Here is a 16147-nt window from a genome sequence, read left to right on the forward strand (position 1 = left end):
TATCACAATGGTAATATTAAAAAAAATCTTCATTGATATTAAATAATTTTGCTCCATGTTTGCAATTCATTCTAATATTTACTGCAGCTTCTGTTCTTTGTTGTAGCAAAAATGTAATTTCCCCATAGACAAGCACAAATACAAATACAGAAGAAATTATAAATATCTGACATGTTCATTTCAACTGAATTTGCATATTGTTGTTGTAAAAAAAAATCAAAAGGTAAAAAATTAAAAAAGCAAAAAATGATGATACAAGCCGCCTTAAAAATTGCTCGGTGACTCTAACAGCATCATGAATTAGCATCACAGTACAGTCCCAAGTTCCCACGAGGATACCCAGTCAGACACACGCCCTCGTAGCCATGTTCCTCCCACATGACATCAGGCGTGAGCATTGGCTAGTTTTATTTATCACTTCCCACTCCTCCCTCTGTGTCCCCCGTGTGTGTGCCCCCCGTCTGTGCTGACCTCACCAGGCTTTTGTTGGTGGACAAAGCATGCTCCAGCAGCCTCTGTTTGCAGGGAAAATACAGATGCAGAGAGGCAGGACAAGCAGAAGGAGGGCCTGAGGAGATGAATGAGACAAACAATGTTATGAGCAATGATATAGCACTTGTTATTCAAAGGTAGAGAGCAAGTGGACCAGTTTAGATATGATTGGGGAAATGTGTGTTCTGAGTACATCCTGGAGCATAATTAACTGATAAATATTTATGAAAAAGTAGCAGTAGTAGCAGCAGCAGCAAGTAAGAATAGCTTAATAGCTGTACTGTTTATGTTAAAGCACCCTTGATGGCTGTTTCCTTTTGGCACATGTTGGACTACTCAAGTAAATGCAGCTCCCATTTGTCTCCCCAGATGAGATGTAAGAGTTGTCCATGATGTGCGAGTTTTACATGGTTCACAAGACAATGATCCAATCAGAAAGCAGTGGCCAAATTCCTCGGCTAAAACCAGTTTGTAACTGAACATAACAACTCTACTAAATGCTATATTCAGTTTGATAAAAGTTCTGTTGTAGATGTGTTGCCTTTTTCTTTAAAAACCACAAAGAGTCCATCCAGGCACGTTTTGTAAGACTTTCACTTGTGCAACAAATATGTCACAGAACATTCAAATGTATGTTGTTTACCATAGCTTCTCTCTGGTGGCTGAACTTTTTACACTTTGTCCTATTGTCATGTCGTAAGTGACGTGTCTTTGTTGGCTGAAGGTGGAGCTGGTATTTCCTGTATATCCTGCTCAGTCAACCTCAAGACGTACCGTATTATTCCTCTGCAATAAGATTATCTGTATACAGTATCACAGACAAAATACACAAGTTTGAACGGCTCCGTTATGTATAATGTATAAGATGTGCTTCAGACGGAATCCCATTAGTGGCAATAAATAAGTAAGCAGTATTGTGGCATGATGACGCTGCTGTAGAGGAAATGCACTTCTTTGGGTGCCCTTTGGGATAACATTACTCTGAACAAAAGGGGAAAGCATTTTTGTGGTTTCTTCAAGGAAGTCTAGTGTAGGCGTGAATCAAGACAGCAGGTTGCAACCACCTTGTCCTGTTCTATGGAGATTAAAAGGTAAAAGTGCAGGAGTGTCTGTCATTTTTGTTAATAATTACAAAGGCCTGAATAGCATGTCTCTGTTATGTCACCTTATGTAAAATACCCTCAACTGTTGCAGTGGTTCTCAAACTGCGGTGAATGTATTAGTGGTTCTTGGGCCTCTTCGGGTTGTGCAATATTAGACTCTTTTTAGACTAGGTTTAGTCCTGATTTGACCTTGATCTAAGGCCTATATATAAGGTCCTTTATTTCATGTGGTGGTACTTTGAAGTCAGTCTCAAAATATTTTATGAAGTGGCCTACTTAGCAGGGAAAGGTTTGAGAACAAAAACACGGTGTTCATGTATGGGCGAACTATAATGGGGGCATAGACGTTGTCACAATAAATATCCGGTGTTACAAAATGTGTATGCAGATTGAAAATATTCTGTTTATAGGTTACAAATGGAAACACAAAATGGTTAAATAAATGAAGCACCTCTAGCCTGTAACATTATTGCTGGGTTGCAGGTTCTCTAATGTGATGATGTAACAGGACCCAGTGGTGGGAAAGGAGCCAGTTTTTCCTATAAACAGTATTAAAGACAATGTATGAATTACAAAAATGATCATTAATATCAGTCACTGGGATGATCTCTCTGTACAAGACAAACAATGTCCTCAAAAACTACATTTTACCTCTATATAATAATAATAGAGGCCTTCAGAAAGCTGTCACCTGCAACCCAGCAATAGTTACCAAGTCTTTTCTGTATCTGTTTTGACCCAGCCTCTCAGCTGCTCTGCTCGGGACGCATCGGCAGTGAACGGGTTAAGTCTGACTCCGCATGCACCGAGCAGCACTCCCTCCCTCCCTCCCTCCTCCCTCCCCAGCTCGCCCCTTTCCATCCATTTTCATTGGGTTTTTTTGGTGTAAGAAAAGTGGAGTGGTGTTGTGTTCCTCCAGCAAAGCCCCGTCTCTCCCCTCGCAGCCTTTACATTTCCTAACACATCCAACTAAGTTTCACGCAGGATTTCGGGGGCTCACCTCCGTCGATCTGCGCTTGTTTTGCTTTCGCACTAGTTCGGGCAGAGAGAGAGAGCACGGGGACAGGAATGTCGACGGGGGAAGGCGTATCTTTTCCTTCTTCTTTTGCCCCAAACCTCCCGAAGTTGGGACCCCTCTGAGGCGCCATGACTTGAAGGTAAGAGGGGAAGTAATCCTATATGGCTTGACCGGATTTTCTCACGAGATTTTAACTTTTAAGAGAGCTGAGTCACGCTACTGAAACGCAACATTTGACGCACCGTGCAGTCTGATGGGAGTTCGCTTTTCTGTTCGTCCTAGTTTGGGACAGGGGGGCTTCATGGGAGTTTCAATCGGATTTTTTTTCTACCCAGCTCCGAAACAGCTGCAGACTATGAACTAAGCCAAAACTGGATTCAGATTGCTTTTCCTTTCTATTAGGGGAATAAGATTACGTGTCATATTACTGGATATGGTGGGAAGAGTAAAGGAGTGATATGGCAAGGTCAGGAGTGGGAGAAAAAAGGACCAGAAGCTCTTTCTAGAATTAGCTTTGGGGTAGCACAAGTAGGTCATGGTTAGTAATTCAAAGGTAAAAAAAACAAAAAACTATGGAGGCTAAATCAAGGCTAGACTGATCACAAAATGTTGCTTTTTAGTTGAATTGCTAATTTCCTCTATAGCTTATGAGGCATAATTCATTTTGCTCCATTCCAGAATCAAAATATGATCATACTGTCCAAGTAGGCCTATTTCACTTAACTCTTGGCAATGGCAGCATTTGGCTGTATGGATTTTTATCTCATGTTACCTTTATGAATGGTTATCAATATGTGCACTGGGGCGTAGCACATTCAGCAACCTTGACAAGATGACAGTGAATACAGCAAAAAGTAACAATAAAAGTAAACCAAATCTTCACCATGGCCAAAGATTATAACCAAAATAACATCAGAAATTCAATATATACGTGGCCTACATTTTATGCAAAGATTTGAATTACACTGTTTCCCCCCATTTTGTTTGCAGGAAATTGTCAGTATTTGAAAAAAAAAAACTTGAATGACCAAATCACTATCTGATGGTCAAATGGTGATGATCGGCTACCCAGCACCAACACCCGATTCTGACGGAGACAGCATTTCTAACCCTAGCATTTTTGTGCACCCCCACCCCCACTGGCACAATTTAATGCCTAGTCCTCTTACATAGGCCTGTCACAATAACAATATTTTTTAGTCTGATATATGATAGTTTTGAAGACCGTTTTATGCCACCGAAACTAAATTAAAAAAATGGAATTCACAGTAATGTCTTGTTTTCAAAGCACCTACAAACATATCTTCTAAGTTACAATAAACAAAAAAAGCAATAGTAAATGTAAAAGTAAATGTACTTTCGATAAATACTGAGCCCAAAAATTATTTTTTTTGTCATTTATTCAACGGTAATTCGATATAGTAATTAATGTGACATTATTATTGTATAGTATACACTGGCTTAAGAAGTTTAACACCAAAACATTTGACTTGACTGACCACTTTTTCATGTTGATAAAACCCTCCTCAGAGTCCTCACTAGGACCAAATTCTAAATAAAATGTGTGAATCATATATATTGATCCCAAAACCACTTATATAAAACATTTTTTTGTGTACTTTAAGTATGACTCAAAGCTCAACATTTCAGTACATGCATTTTGCTCAAATGGCTTTCAGTCCAATGTCCATGTGACTGATTTGTGAATTCCTAATAAGTCTGCAAACATAAACTATTCAAACTGGTCAATAGACTTGAGGCCTCTCCCTTTTCATGATAAGACTCAAGTGACATTTGTATGCCTGCTTGTTAGTTATAGCTGAAGCCTGATAATATCAGTTGGTTTTGTTCATTTCCTTATGTACCTTTTACAAATTGTTGTTGTGCCTAGTCAAGGTAAAAGAATACATGCTATGGGTTATTGGCCCTACTACACCTGATTATTGGAAGAAAAAATGGCCTTCCATATATTGTGAAATCATACATTTGTTGTCTGTGCACTGTGTACTGTAAATCAATCGTAAACTGTAACCATTGTAAGATTAGACCATACACCTCCAGCCACATGGTCTGATTAGTTTAAATTGAATCTTCCATTATAAATATACCATTTTCCCTAATCCCTCTCAATCCTCATGAACTATCTGATTATAGATTATGCATCTGGACATGTGTAGATTCAATTTTGTTGTTGGCTCTTTTGCTGGATTCGGTTACTATTAAGAAACTAGATGTTCATGTAATTGGAGGGAAGACAATTTGTTGGTTTTGATATAATTTGTGTTGTCTATTTCTACAGAAACCTTGTGTGTAAATTTAATCTACACTGATCTACAAAGGATTCCCGGCGGGCGGCCTTGTGTTGTTTTATTTTGTTAACTATAAGAGCCAGCGGCATCATGCAGACCTCTTCGCTTCGCCGTCAGATGAAAAATGTGGTCAACAACTACACGGAGGCTGAGATCAAGGTCCGCGAGGCCACCTCCAATGACCCCTGGGGGCCCCCCACGTCACTTATGGCAGAAATTGCGGACTTGACTTTCAACGTAGTGGCTGTTGCTGAAGTTATGGGTATGCTGTGGAAGAGGCTCAATGACCATGGGAAGAACTGGCGACATGTTTACAAGGCACTGACCCTGATGGACTATTTGGTGAAGACGGGCTCAGAGCAAGTGGCAAAGGAGTGTAGGGAGAAAAACTACTCCATCCAGACACTGAGGGACTTCCAGTACATCGACAAGGATGGGCGGGATCAGGGCATCAACGTGAGGGAGAAGGCCAAGCAGCTCGTGGGTCTGCTGCGGGACGAGGAGAAGCTGAAAAAGGAGAGGAGCCAGGCGCTGAAGACCAAGAACCGTATGGCTGGAGTGAGCACCGCGTTCAGCTCCACGCCCCCTCCCTATCCCGGAAGACGCACAAGCCACCCGGCTGGAGCCTACGGGGATGAGTCAGGAAGGTGCAGGAGAACGTCGTCCCTTCAGCGTAAGTACGATCCATGACAGCCGTGATGAATGGTTTCTATTATCTAACACTCAAAAATGTGTCATGTGATTTGCAATTCATCTGGAATGCTCAGGTCATAAGCTAATAATCAGTAGATAAACTGCTGTTCATCTTTGATATCAGAGGTCACAGGAAAAAGATTAGTAAAATATGCCTGAATTAATGTAAATAGATGCTTAACATTGTTTTGTCAGATTTATTTTGATAATTTTTTTCCTTCATTTGAACATTCCTTTCATTCCCATGTTAGCTGTCATGTTACAAAGGATCAGAGGCCCCGTGTGCATTTCTCTCACTAATGCAGAAGTTCAGTTGAATCAGCAACAGAGTAGTAAATGTGTTGGTGTATATTGTTTGCATTTTCGCATATAACCTCCATAAAGGGATATTTCAGGATTTTTGACATTGGGCCTCATTTCCTAGTTATCCAGAGTGTTGTTGATTTCTGGAGATAATATATATATATATATTTTTAGTTCATGCAGTCCTTATATTTGAAGAGTTTAGTGATGCGAGTCTAACCCAAGCACAGTGCACCTGAGGCAAATCACTTATAACACCAGACTACTGATATAAATGCCTGTGTTGACCGAATAATTTTGTAATATAACCATCTTGCATTTAAAAGAAGTTATATTTGAGCAGCGTCAGCTTCCTGGTTGTAAGCTACGCAGCGGCGGAGTGATGTGCTAGGTCAGGGGTTCCCAAAGTTATTTGGCTGGGACCCAAAAAACAACTCGGGACCCCCATTGTATAAAGTTATTGCCTCTTAGGCGACTTTAAGGCAGAAAAATATTAGAAAATCAAGGAATTATGTATTTAAACTGTTTATTTTTAATATTTGGATGGATTTAAAAAAATATGGGCTGTTTTACACTCAAAAATCTCAAAACAATACTAGTATTTTTTTTCTTATTTCATCTGGAAATCATACAGGGACCCCCACCCAAGTCCCCCCACTTTGGGAACCACTGTGCTAGGTTACCTGATCTATAGTAGTTTGTTTTCCTGCGGCCGGCATTACTACATGTGGAATTTGCATGTCTAGTCACCATAGACATGCGCTAGCCTATAGCACTAGCCTAGCACTAGCCTAGCACTAAACTCTTCAAATGTAAGAACTGCATGAATTCAAAATGTATATTTCCAGTAATCAACAACACTCTGGATAACTAAGAAATGAGGCCCTATGTCAAAAATCCTGAAATATCCCTTTAAATTCAATATCTTGTACCCTCTCTTCTTCCCATGAATCGGTTGTGTATGTTTGAAAGTGTTAAACAGATGTGTGTGGCCTGTGATGTTTATTCAAGTGTGTTTCTCAAAAACCCAGTGTGGCTTTATCAAAGTGCCACAGCTTTGGTTTTCTTTGATCTCAGGGTTCAATCTCACAGTGTACACATAATCCTGCCCGCAGTTTTTTATCTGATCTTTTATCGCTTTTTTTCGTCTCAAAAGTTGCTTTGTATCCAACGTATTTACTTGAGATCTTCCATTGATAGTGTGTTTGTTTGTATGACTGTGGGGACACCGGATATAAATTAATCCATGGCTACAATCCGGCATGGCACATTAGTCTCCCATGTGTGTTCATTAACACGCACTGTCCCAAACAAATAAACAAATAAATATCAAATATGTTTATTCTTGTCAAAACCGGTTCCAGGGAAAACAGATGCATTTTTCTCACAGAACTCGCAACATAAGAGAACCACAAAACCATTAGTCAACAGGTTGCGTTCATGACATTCTCGAAAGTCATGTCTTTCTGAATGTCATGTCACAATTTTAGTTTGAGCAAGTGCCTAAACTTTCTTAAAAGGAGAGACACAGTTTTGAAAAGAAATCTCCAAATGTTGAACCTGATTATTATTTGTAAGTGATTGGATTCACAAACCTGTCACTCCTTTCATCTGACCAACATCAAACACATCATTTGAAATTTGTCACCACTTTTGGACACCTTAATGAGACAGTACTTTGACCTAGTTAATATGTGCTGAGAAAGAAGACGTTTGTTTCATGTGAATAGTTCCAGCCATTACAGAGCTATTAACCAAATTAACAAGTCTCTTCAGAATGTTGCGACATCATGTGAATGCAACCTCTGGCCTTTTTGTTGCTGTTATGCAAACAATACAAAGTTTTTAGCGCTGAGAATAGTGTTTATTTTACACAGTGTTGACAAACATGAATCTGAATATTGAGGGGAAAGAATAAAGATGACAGGTGTTGCATTTTCAGACAGTGTTTGAATAGACTAGAGTGGTGGATAAAAAGCTGATGGATGTTGTGGGTGGGGGTCAGCCAGTTGGCTTGAGCTAATTACCAACAAGCATTTCAACACAATTCCGATATTTAGGGGCAGCACAGTGGATGCAATTGATTTCTGAGGAATGGTTTGCCGAGGTGCACCCCACTGCCCTGTCTTAGCCCTCTGACCCACCCATCCACTCTTCCCCCCTGCTGCTCAAATCTGCTCCTGCATCCTGGAACCCACCCAGTTTCAGGGTAATAAGGTAGGCCCCACTCCAGCTCATCCATTCCTCTCCCCCTCCACTGGCCTGACTTGCACACAGGCGGGCCATTGTTCTCGGGGCAGGCCGAGTTAGGCAGACCGTGGCAAGCAATGCCAGCAAATGCCCGAACAGCAGGCTGTGGATCAGAATTAACATGCACGGCCAGTAGAGGCTCTGTCCGGACACTAAAATCTCCCTAATTCTATTCTCATTCAATATTTCCCTTGTGCCTTCAGGGATGTCATCTCCCTAAACATCCAAATCCTTTTCTTCCTATGTTTCAGCCTCCTCTTCCTCTTCTCGCCTTCCCGCAGACATAGAGCAGGCCCGGCCACAGACCAGTGGAGAAGAGGAGCTGCAGCTGCAGCTGGCCCTGGCCATGAGCCGAGAGGAGAGTGAGAAGGTACTATCTCATGCACTCACTGAGACCCACCACACGGATCATGTCCATTCCACAGTTAACAAATGCAGTTATGCCACAGTAAAACATTTCGTGATTCTCATGCTCAAACACCATCTGTTCAGGCCATTTAACACCAATACAGGCCGCCTCTCTTGCCGGCTACCGTTTACCAGAAAGCTTTAGAAAGTGATATCATCAACGGCCTCTGATGTGGCCAATAATGGGAATTTGACCAATCAGTGTGAGTGATGCTGAGGAGCTCGGAGACTGCTGAAAGCATGAGAAGCCAGACAGGCAGCATGCATTGATCCGCCCTGCTCCAACAGCCAGCTCTTGTCTTATTATGGCAAGTTGTCCTGTGTGTTTTGCATGAGAGAGTGACTGTATCTGCCCTGACTGTGTGTCTAAAGAAAATCACTGTGATTTTAATGACCAAATTGAGACTTACTCTTCCATATAATCATTGTGATGTCCCCATTCCACCTCCATATCATCTTTGTGATCACAATAGATCAGTCAAGTATGCCTTCACCTTTGATTAGTCTTCCTCTTAATCCTTCCTACTTGACCCTAGCCCCCTCCTCCAACTGTGGATATTGATGAACAGACCCAGCTGCAAATCGCTATGAGTCTCAGCAAGGAGGATTCAAAGAAGGTAGTTAACTTAGTGGGTACCTTTCCCCTAAGGATACATGCATGCACTTCTTACTCTGCCTGGATTTGATCTCTGGACTTCATCACCTTAAAAAGCAAACTGCATTCTAATTGTATCAGAGGTTTGAGACTAATCCAATGAGCCTGCAGCTTTCTATTCCACTAACCTCAAGTGCTCTCCAGCACCAACTCCAGTACAGTGCTGAGATTACAAACAGCATCTCAGCCACTGGACTGATGTTGGAGACTGTAGACATTTCTTATTGTCTTCAAATCTGTCTAAATGTTATCTTTTCAGCCAGTCCAGCTTCCACCGGCCAATGCGAACTTGGATGAAGACGCCCAGCTTCAGTTGGCCTTGAATTTGAGCAAAGAGGTGCACCAACAGGTAGAGTGTGCGAAATAAACATATCCATAATCCAACTATACTAAATAAAGACAGAAATAAGAATGAATCCATGTACATTTTGTTAACAGGTATATATACCGTATTTCCTAAAATATTTTGTGTGTGTTTGTGTTTGTGTGCTAATTGATAGGAGCAGCTCAGTCGCCAAGGAGACGAGTCAATGCTGCTGAGGGCTCTTGAAGAAAGCAAACGTGAGATGGAGACTAAAGGCGGGGTATGAATTAATGGGGTATGAGATATCATAAATGGGGAATTTAAGGAGCTAGTAACAATGAGACAAGTCACATTGCAAACACACTCACAGTGAAATAATTTTAGACTGACTGAAATGTAAAAATCTTATCTATAAACACTTGCTTTGTACTTTTCGTTCTATGTTTTGGTCAGACATCGTTTATGGACCTGGTAGATGTTTTCGCAGTGCCTTCAGATGCGCCTCCTCGGGACCTACAATTGGCGGCTGCAAGAGGCGGAATCAGGGACCCCTGGGACTCTCTCGGTCAGTCTCTCATGATAAATCTTCAAAATGTTTGTTTTCAATTATTTTAAATCTCATTTGCATCTGCTTCTTTAAAAATCACTTTTAATGTGATTTTAATATCCGGGAAGCTCAACCACCAGAATTGTCATACTATTTTATTTGTTTCTCTTAAGATAATGGCACTAGCCTTTCGAGACCTGATTCTCCATGGATGGCACCTCCAAGCAGTCCCCCTCCACCCTGGGAGCCAATCCAGGCCTCCATTGACCCATGGGACGCCCCACCAAACAATATCCCTGCCTCCAACAGCGGTACATGGGCTTTATCCGGTGGTGCAGGTTTGCATAGATCAATTCATTCAAGCATATGTATCAAGTGAATACAAAAATAATAGATTTTTGAATGTTTTAGGGGTAGATCCATTTGCGGCACCATCTGAAAGAATCCTAGGAGCTGGAAGAGAACACTCTCCTCGACCTGGCAGCCCATCGGGTTTGTCCATCATTAATTTAATCTATACGTTTTTTTCCTTTTAAATAATTGTGTGAAATTAACACGATCCTACTTTGTTAGATGGTGATTTATTTGATGAAGCTATGGATGGTGGTAACCTAAGCATTAACGGACGAGGGGAAGCGGCTAGTCCTGAGCTCTTTGACCTCGCAAATCTAAGGGAAAACCTGCCTCCTCCATACAGCACTCGCACGTGTCGGACACCCGAGTCATTCCTTGATCCAGCTGCTGCATCGCTTGTAAATTTGGACAGTTTAATCCCCGTGAATACCCAGCAGAACAAAAACCCTTTTTTTTCAGGTAAATATCAATTAAACTTTGACGCCGAGTATAAAGAAGTGTTCTTTGTGCACTTTTTTTTCTGTAGAAATCTGATGCTGAAGATTTTGCTTGTACAGATGCTGTACTTTATCATGGCATTTACATCAGACCAAAGCTTTTATGATTGGTTAAAGCAATAGACCGTTTATAAATACTGAGATATGTGCTTGCCTTAGCTTAGACGAGTTGATGTGTAACTGTCTGTCACACATACGTGTGTGCCCTCAGTCACGTAAACAGAGCACAGACGGCATTAGCACATAGCCTCTTCTCTTCTCATCTATGGATCCAAACGGAGGTGAAGTTAGAAGTGACCAAGCTCTTCCACGTTTTCCCCATTTAAATATGGTTACATGAGTCTGTACACAATCCAAGTATAGTCACACAAAATTAAACACATCAATTTTCTAAGCGGATAAAAAGGGGAACTGTATAGTGCCTATACTACTATATCGCAAGGCGTGGTAATATTACTATGCCTTGTGATATAGTTCCCCTTTTTATCCGTTTTGAAAATTGGCATGTTTAATTTTGTGTAGCTATACTTGGATTATGTAAAGACTCATGTAACCATATTTAAATGGGGAAAACGTGGAAGAGCTTGGTCACTTCTAACTTCACCTCCGTTTGGATCCATAGATGAGAAGAGGAGAGGCTAAATGCTAACGCCGTCTGTGCTCAGTTTATGTGACTGAGGGCACACGGAAAGACCAGACAGCTACACATCAACTCGTCTAAGCTAAGGTAAGAACATATCTCAGTATTTAAAAACGGTGGCCTATTCCTTTAGGAACAGAACAATCTGTAGAAGAAACAGTCTGTAATAGTTGTATTACAGGCCTGAAGATTTCTCTTTTAAACATGATCCTTTTTGCTGGCTAAATGATGTACAATTAGACTGTTACATAATAGCATAGTAATACGATTTGAGGTCTGATTTGTTCTTTGTTCTTTTGACTTACTGTGAATATGAAATTGATATTGATTGACATTTTTGTTTGTCTTTTAAAGGTCTGAGTGCTCCCTCTGCCAATAATCCATTCCAAGCAGAACAGCCCAAATTAACACTGAATCAAATGGGTTCTGGCTCCATCTCCACTGCTCCCAATAATGCCTCACTTCCATATAGTGCCTCGCTGCCTCTTCCTATGGGCCACCAGCCTGCCAGCCTCCCCTCTTCTCTCACCCATCCCACCCAGCCGGGCCTGGGTCTGCTGGGGCCCCTGCCTGAGCCCCTGCTGCCCCTGTCCGGCAACACTCAGGGAGCACAGGCCGCCGCACAAGCCAGTCAAAACCCTTTCTTATGAGGAACAACTAAATGAACTAAAGAAAATGGAATTTAAGCAGGAAAAATATCCATCATGGGCACAAACAGATCTGCAGTCTTGTATGATTCTTAGTCTTTATAAAAATGCAATATGATGTAACCTGGAGTGATGCAACTTGGAACAGGACTTTGTAACGCTGAATGGAAAATATTAAGCAATGATGTCAGCCTTTAGTCAAGAGAAATTGGCTACCTGAACTTTTCTGTGACACTATCAAATGCAAAAATATCAAAAAGCACATTGATAACAGTGTTTAAGGGAACAATATGTGGACATTTTTATTAGTTATAATATCTAACTGGATTGCAGCATCTCGTTTTTTTGTGTTTCCCTTCCAGTTCATTGTTGCCTGCTCAGTTTCTGCCAGGAAACACCGTGAATTAGGAGCAAAATGGACGTACAAATTGGCATATGTGATATTATGAGGTGCTTGGAATAAATGATGTAGTTTCTAAATGCTACAAGATGATCTGCTAATCAGTTTTGTTTTATGTCTACCAGGGGATAATTATAATAATAATCCCTCTGATTTAGATTATAACAAGTACACCCCCTTGTGGTATGGAGTATTACTTGCATGGGACAACATTGATAAAGCAAATATGATTTTTTTCTTATGAATGCTAAGTGTAAAAAAAACAATAACAAATTCAACTGTACATGTAAACCATATGATACAAAAACAGAAATTTGTCATAGCAGGTTATTCAAGTTACTTTGTTCAGTTTGACACAATCATTCATGTATATTAGAATTTCATTTGTACAATGCTTCAAACCCTGACAGCGGATCATCATATAAAACGATCTATATAAAACTAAACTATATAAAGATCCATTATCAATATTTGTGAGGTTGCGTTGGCAAATACACACGGAATAAATGCTTGTATGACCTATTTGACAGTGACCGACTCCAGCCAGTTGAGCACTTCCTGAAGCCCTTGTCCAGTTGAGGCACTTAGTTCTAGTGTTGTGATGGGTTGACTGGCAGATGCGATAATATCCTCTAATCGAAAAAGGGACTTCATTTCAATGAGACTCATTAAACAAGACATGTCCCTAAAAGACAGAGTTACAACACATCAACAAATGTAATAAATATTTAAAAGTTGTTACTTTGTTACAAAAATACCTTTTGTTGAAGATTAACAGCACAGATACACCATGAAGGGGCTCAGCAGCTAGAACTGTCAGGAGCTGGATACAGGAAGAAGATACCTGAGAGATGTTGGATGAGTCCACCATAAACTGAAAAATGACATCAAACAATCATTACTTTTATTCTACCGTGTCATCGTCCATGTTTAAAGTAAATAACCTACTATTAATGAGGAGGCATCTGGGTAATAACTTGGCCATATTGGGCCCATGCAGCCCCCAAGCTCTCTCAGCGTCACCTTCTTTCTCCTTCTCAGATTTATGTCTATTAGGTTAGTTCCTACCTGTGATAAAGAAGATTTTAGAAGAGTGCATTATGACATAAGATGTTAAATCTTATTCACCGTTGGTAATGTGGAAGGAGGTGCGCCAAGCTCGTCAAACCCATGTATACTGAACCATAGAAATATGTTAAGAACTTTGACAGCATCAACAGAGTCGTGGTAGAACTACGGAAAACATCGAGCAATTTATATAATTAACTAAAGACTGCACGTATGTGTTGCTTGATCTAATGAATGCGTCACTAATTTAATTCAGCAAATAACTTAAATAGTCAATTACTATTGCAAACGCTTCTAGTAGTGATGCACACCGTTGTTAGCTCAGCTCAGTAACGACAATAAACCTATAAATCCAAAGGATATTTTGCAAACGCTTTAACAGCAAGGTTTTTCCAACACCCGTCGCGCCTAGCAGCAGACAGATGTCATTCTTGTTCATTTCAGTTTGTCCACAAGGACAAAGCGGGGTTTTAATCCAGCGACAACAATTAGCCAGCATAGCCCACAAGCTAGCCCCGACAGCCTCATCCGACACCATGGTGATATCCACGTGATCGCAGGGACTCCTTATGATTGGACACATAGACAGGTTGATCATCTGAGCAGAAGCTGTGGCACCCAATTGGTTGTGAAACAGGAAACAAAACAGAGTACACGCACCATGGAACAAATCGAACAAATCCCATTCTAAACCTGCTAAACAAAAGTTTGCCTCGTTATTCGTCCATTAAAGGACACAGCGATGGAAGCCAAATTAAAGCAAGAGTTGGGTACCTCACTGCTCAAGCCAGCTGGTCACTCAGGAGGCGGTTGTATTAGTGAGGGTCAAAGTTATGATACTGACAGCGGGAGAGTGTTTGTCAAGATCAATCATAAGAGCGAGGTATTGTTTTTTTGTGGGTTTTTTTTATTTATTGTTATGGTCTGAGCTAGCCTAGGCATGATTTCGTCGTTTCGTCGTTTTCTTGCAGTTTAACGCAACCACACTGCACAACAATTTAATCAAACACTAATTTACCAAAATGTATTTCAGGCCAAATTAATGTTTGATGGTGAAATGGCAAGTCTTGAGGCCATTTTAAAAACCTCAACAATTAAGGTCCCCAAGCCTGTGAAGGTGATCGAGCTTGACAGAGGATGTGTACTTGTCATGGAACACCTGGACATGAAAGGTCTTAGCAAGTAAGTGTTTTTATTTCTCTCCCTCATTCTACATTCTCCTCCTACCAACACAGAATGCAAGTGTTACCTCTATACAGGCATTCAAGGCACCTTGGCGAACAACTGGCAGACATGCATCTTCATAACAAGAGGCAGTTGGAAAAACTAAACAAAGATCAACAGACAGTAGGTAAATCACAGTGACACTAATGTGAAACTTTGTGCACATGTATTACATTCACATTAGCTCTTTTTAGGTAATGGAGCTGAACAGGTGGGTTTAGATGCTGTGGTGAAATTTGGATTTGATGTGCCTACATGCTGTGGATACCTACCACAGGTAAGCACACAAATGTATGAAACACATTTCTATTTAATGCATTATTTTTGCTCTTCCCTCAGGTTAATGATTGGCAGGAGGACTGGGTCACATTTTTCACTAGACAGCGACTTGAGCATCAGCTGGACTTAATTGAGAAATCGTACGGAGACAAAGAATCAAGGGAGCTATGGGCAAAGTTGCAGGTATCTCCAAAATTTACCAAAATTTAGTTCTGTTCATCAATTGCTAATTCAAGCCTTTATCAAATTTAAAGTAAAGACTGCCAGCTTAGATGATAGGGTGCATCCAGTCTGAAGTAAAGGTTCAGGAATTACAGCTCCTGAATATGGAATGGTCTCTTTTTCAAGGGACATAAGCTGAAAACCATATAAGGAACTCCCTATCTCTATATTTTTGCTTAACACTGTGATCAGCTATAACAGTTTTAAACATACTACAGAAATAAAGTTTGGATCTCACTACTGACAGTTGTACTTTTCTACAGCTCAAGATTCCACAGTTTTTCAAAGATGTGGAAATTGTCCCTGCTTTGATTCATGGAGACCTATGGAGCGGCAATGTGGCGGAGTGTGCTGAAGGCCCTGTCATCTTTGACCCGGCTTCATTTTATGGCCATTCTGAGTATGAATTAGGAATTGCAGGGATGTTTGGAGGCTTTGGTAATTCCTTTTACTCTGCGTACCATGAGAAAATCCCAAAGGCCCCAGGCTTTGCTCAACGAAATCAACTTTACCAACTCTTCCACTACCTGAATCACTGGAACCACTTTGGGGGTGGCTACAGAGGCTCTTCAATAAGAATCATGAAAGATCTGGTAAAATAGTCTTAAAATTATTTTAAATGACCAAATTATTACATATACATTCCATGTATGTTGGAATGTAAAAAATGCTGTAAATAACCCTCTAATAATCCTCCTCCTCATATAGCCTGACAGTAATTATATTTATTTTTC

General features: G+C 40.6%; 3 protein-coding genes across 8 annotated transcripts; 2 read left to right on the forward strand and 1 right to left on the reverse strand.

Moving 5' to 3' along the window:
- Positions 1-2548: 2548 nt before the first annotated feature.
- epn3a (epsin 3a) lies at positions 2549-12899 on the forward strand. 5 transcript variants are annotated; one of them, XM_079564873.1, is made up of 11 exons: positions 2549-2752; positions 4913-5595; positions 8420-8538; positions 9113-9193; positions 9491-9580; positions 9732-9792; positions 10023-10100; positions 10256-10420; positions 10494-10574; positions 10656-10895; positions 11928-12899. In XM_079564873.1, exons 2-11 carry the CDS (start codon positions 5013-5015, stop codon positions 12221-12223), a joined length of 1794 nt encoding a protein of 597 aa, XP_079420999.1. In that variant the 5' UTR covers positions 2549-2752; positions 4913-5012; the 3' UTR covers positions 12224-12899. The 5 variants fall into 5 exon arrangements, with proteins under 5 accessions (XP_079420999.1, XP_079420998.1, XP_079420997.1 ...); XM_079564872.1 differs by having other exon boundaries at positions 8450-8538; positions 9732-9815; positions 9989-10100; XM_079564871.1 differs by having other exon boundaries at positions 9732-9815; positions 9989-10100; positions 11928-12895.
- Positions 12900-13084: 185 nt separating this feature from the next.
- On the reverse strand, positions 13085-14314 carry arl16 (ADP-ribosylation factor-like 16). 2 transcript variants are annotated; one of them, XM_079565416.1, is made up of 5 exons: positions 14052-14256; positions 13749-13804; positions 13569-13688; positions 13379-13494; positions 13085-13305 (listed from the first exon to the last, which is right to left on the reverse strand). In XM_079565416.1, exons 1-5 carry the CDS (start codon positions 14224-14226, stop codon positions 13140-13142), a joined length of 633 nt encoding a protein of 210 aa, XP_079421542.1. In that variant the 5' UTR covers positions 14227-14256; the 3' UTR covers positions 13085-13139. The 2 variants fall into 2 exon arrangements, with proteins under 2 accessions (XP_079421542.1, XP_079421543.1); XM_079565417.1 differs by lacking the exon at positions 13569-13688 and having other exon boundaries at positions 14052-14314.
- fn3krp (fructosamine 3 kinase related protein) lies at positions 14312-16072 on the forward strand. Its single transcript, XM_079565415.1, has 6 exons — positions 14312-14571; positions 14722-14870; positions 14948-15039; positions 15107-15189; positions 15252-15374; positions 15677-16072. Exons 1-6 carry the CDS (start codon positions 14431-14433, stop codon positions 16013-16015), a joined length of 927 nt encoding a protein of 308 aa, XP_079421541.1. The 5' UTR covers positions 14312-14430; the 3' UTR covers positions 16016-16072.
- Positions 16073-16147: the final 75 nt, after the last annotated feature.

The sequence above is a fragment of the Gobius niger genome (genome assembly GCF_951799975.1).
Source record: "Gobius niger genome assembly, chromosome: 10".
Lineage (NCBI taxonomy): Eukaryota > Metazoa > Chordata > Actinopteri > Gobiiformes > Gobiidae > Gobius > Gobius niger.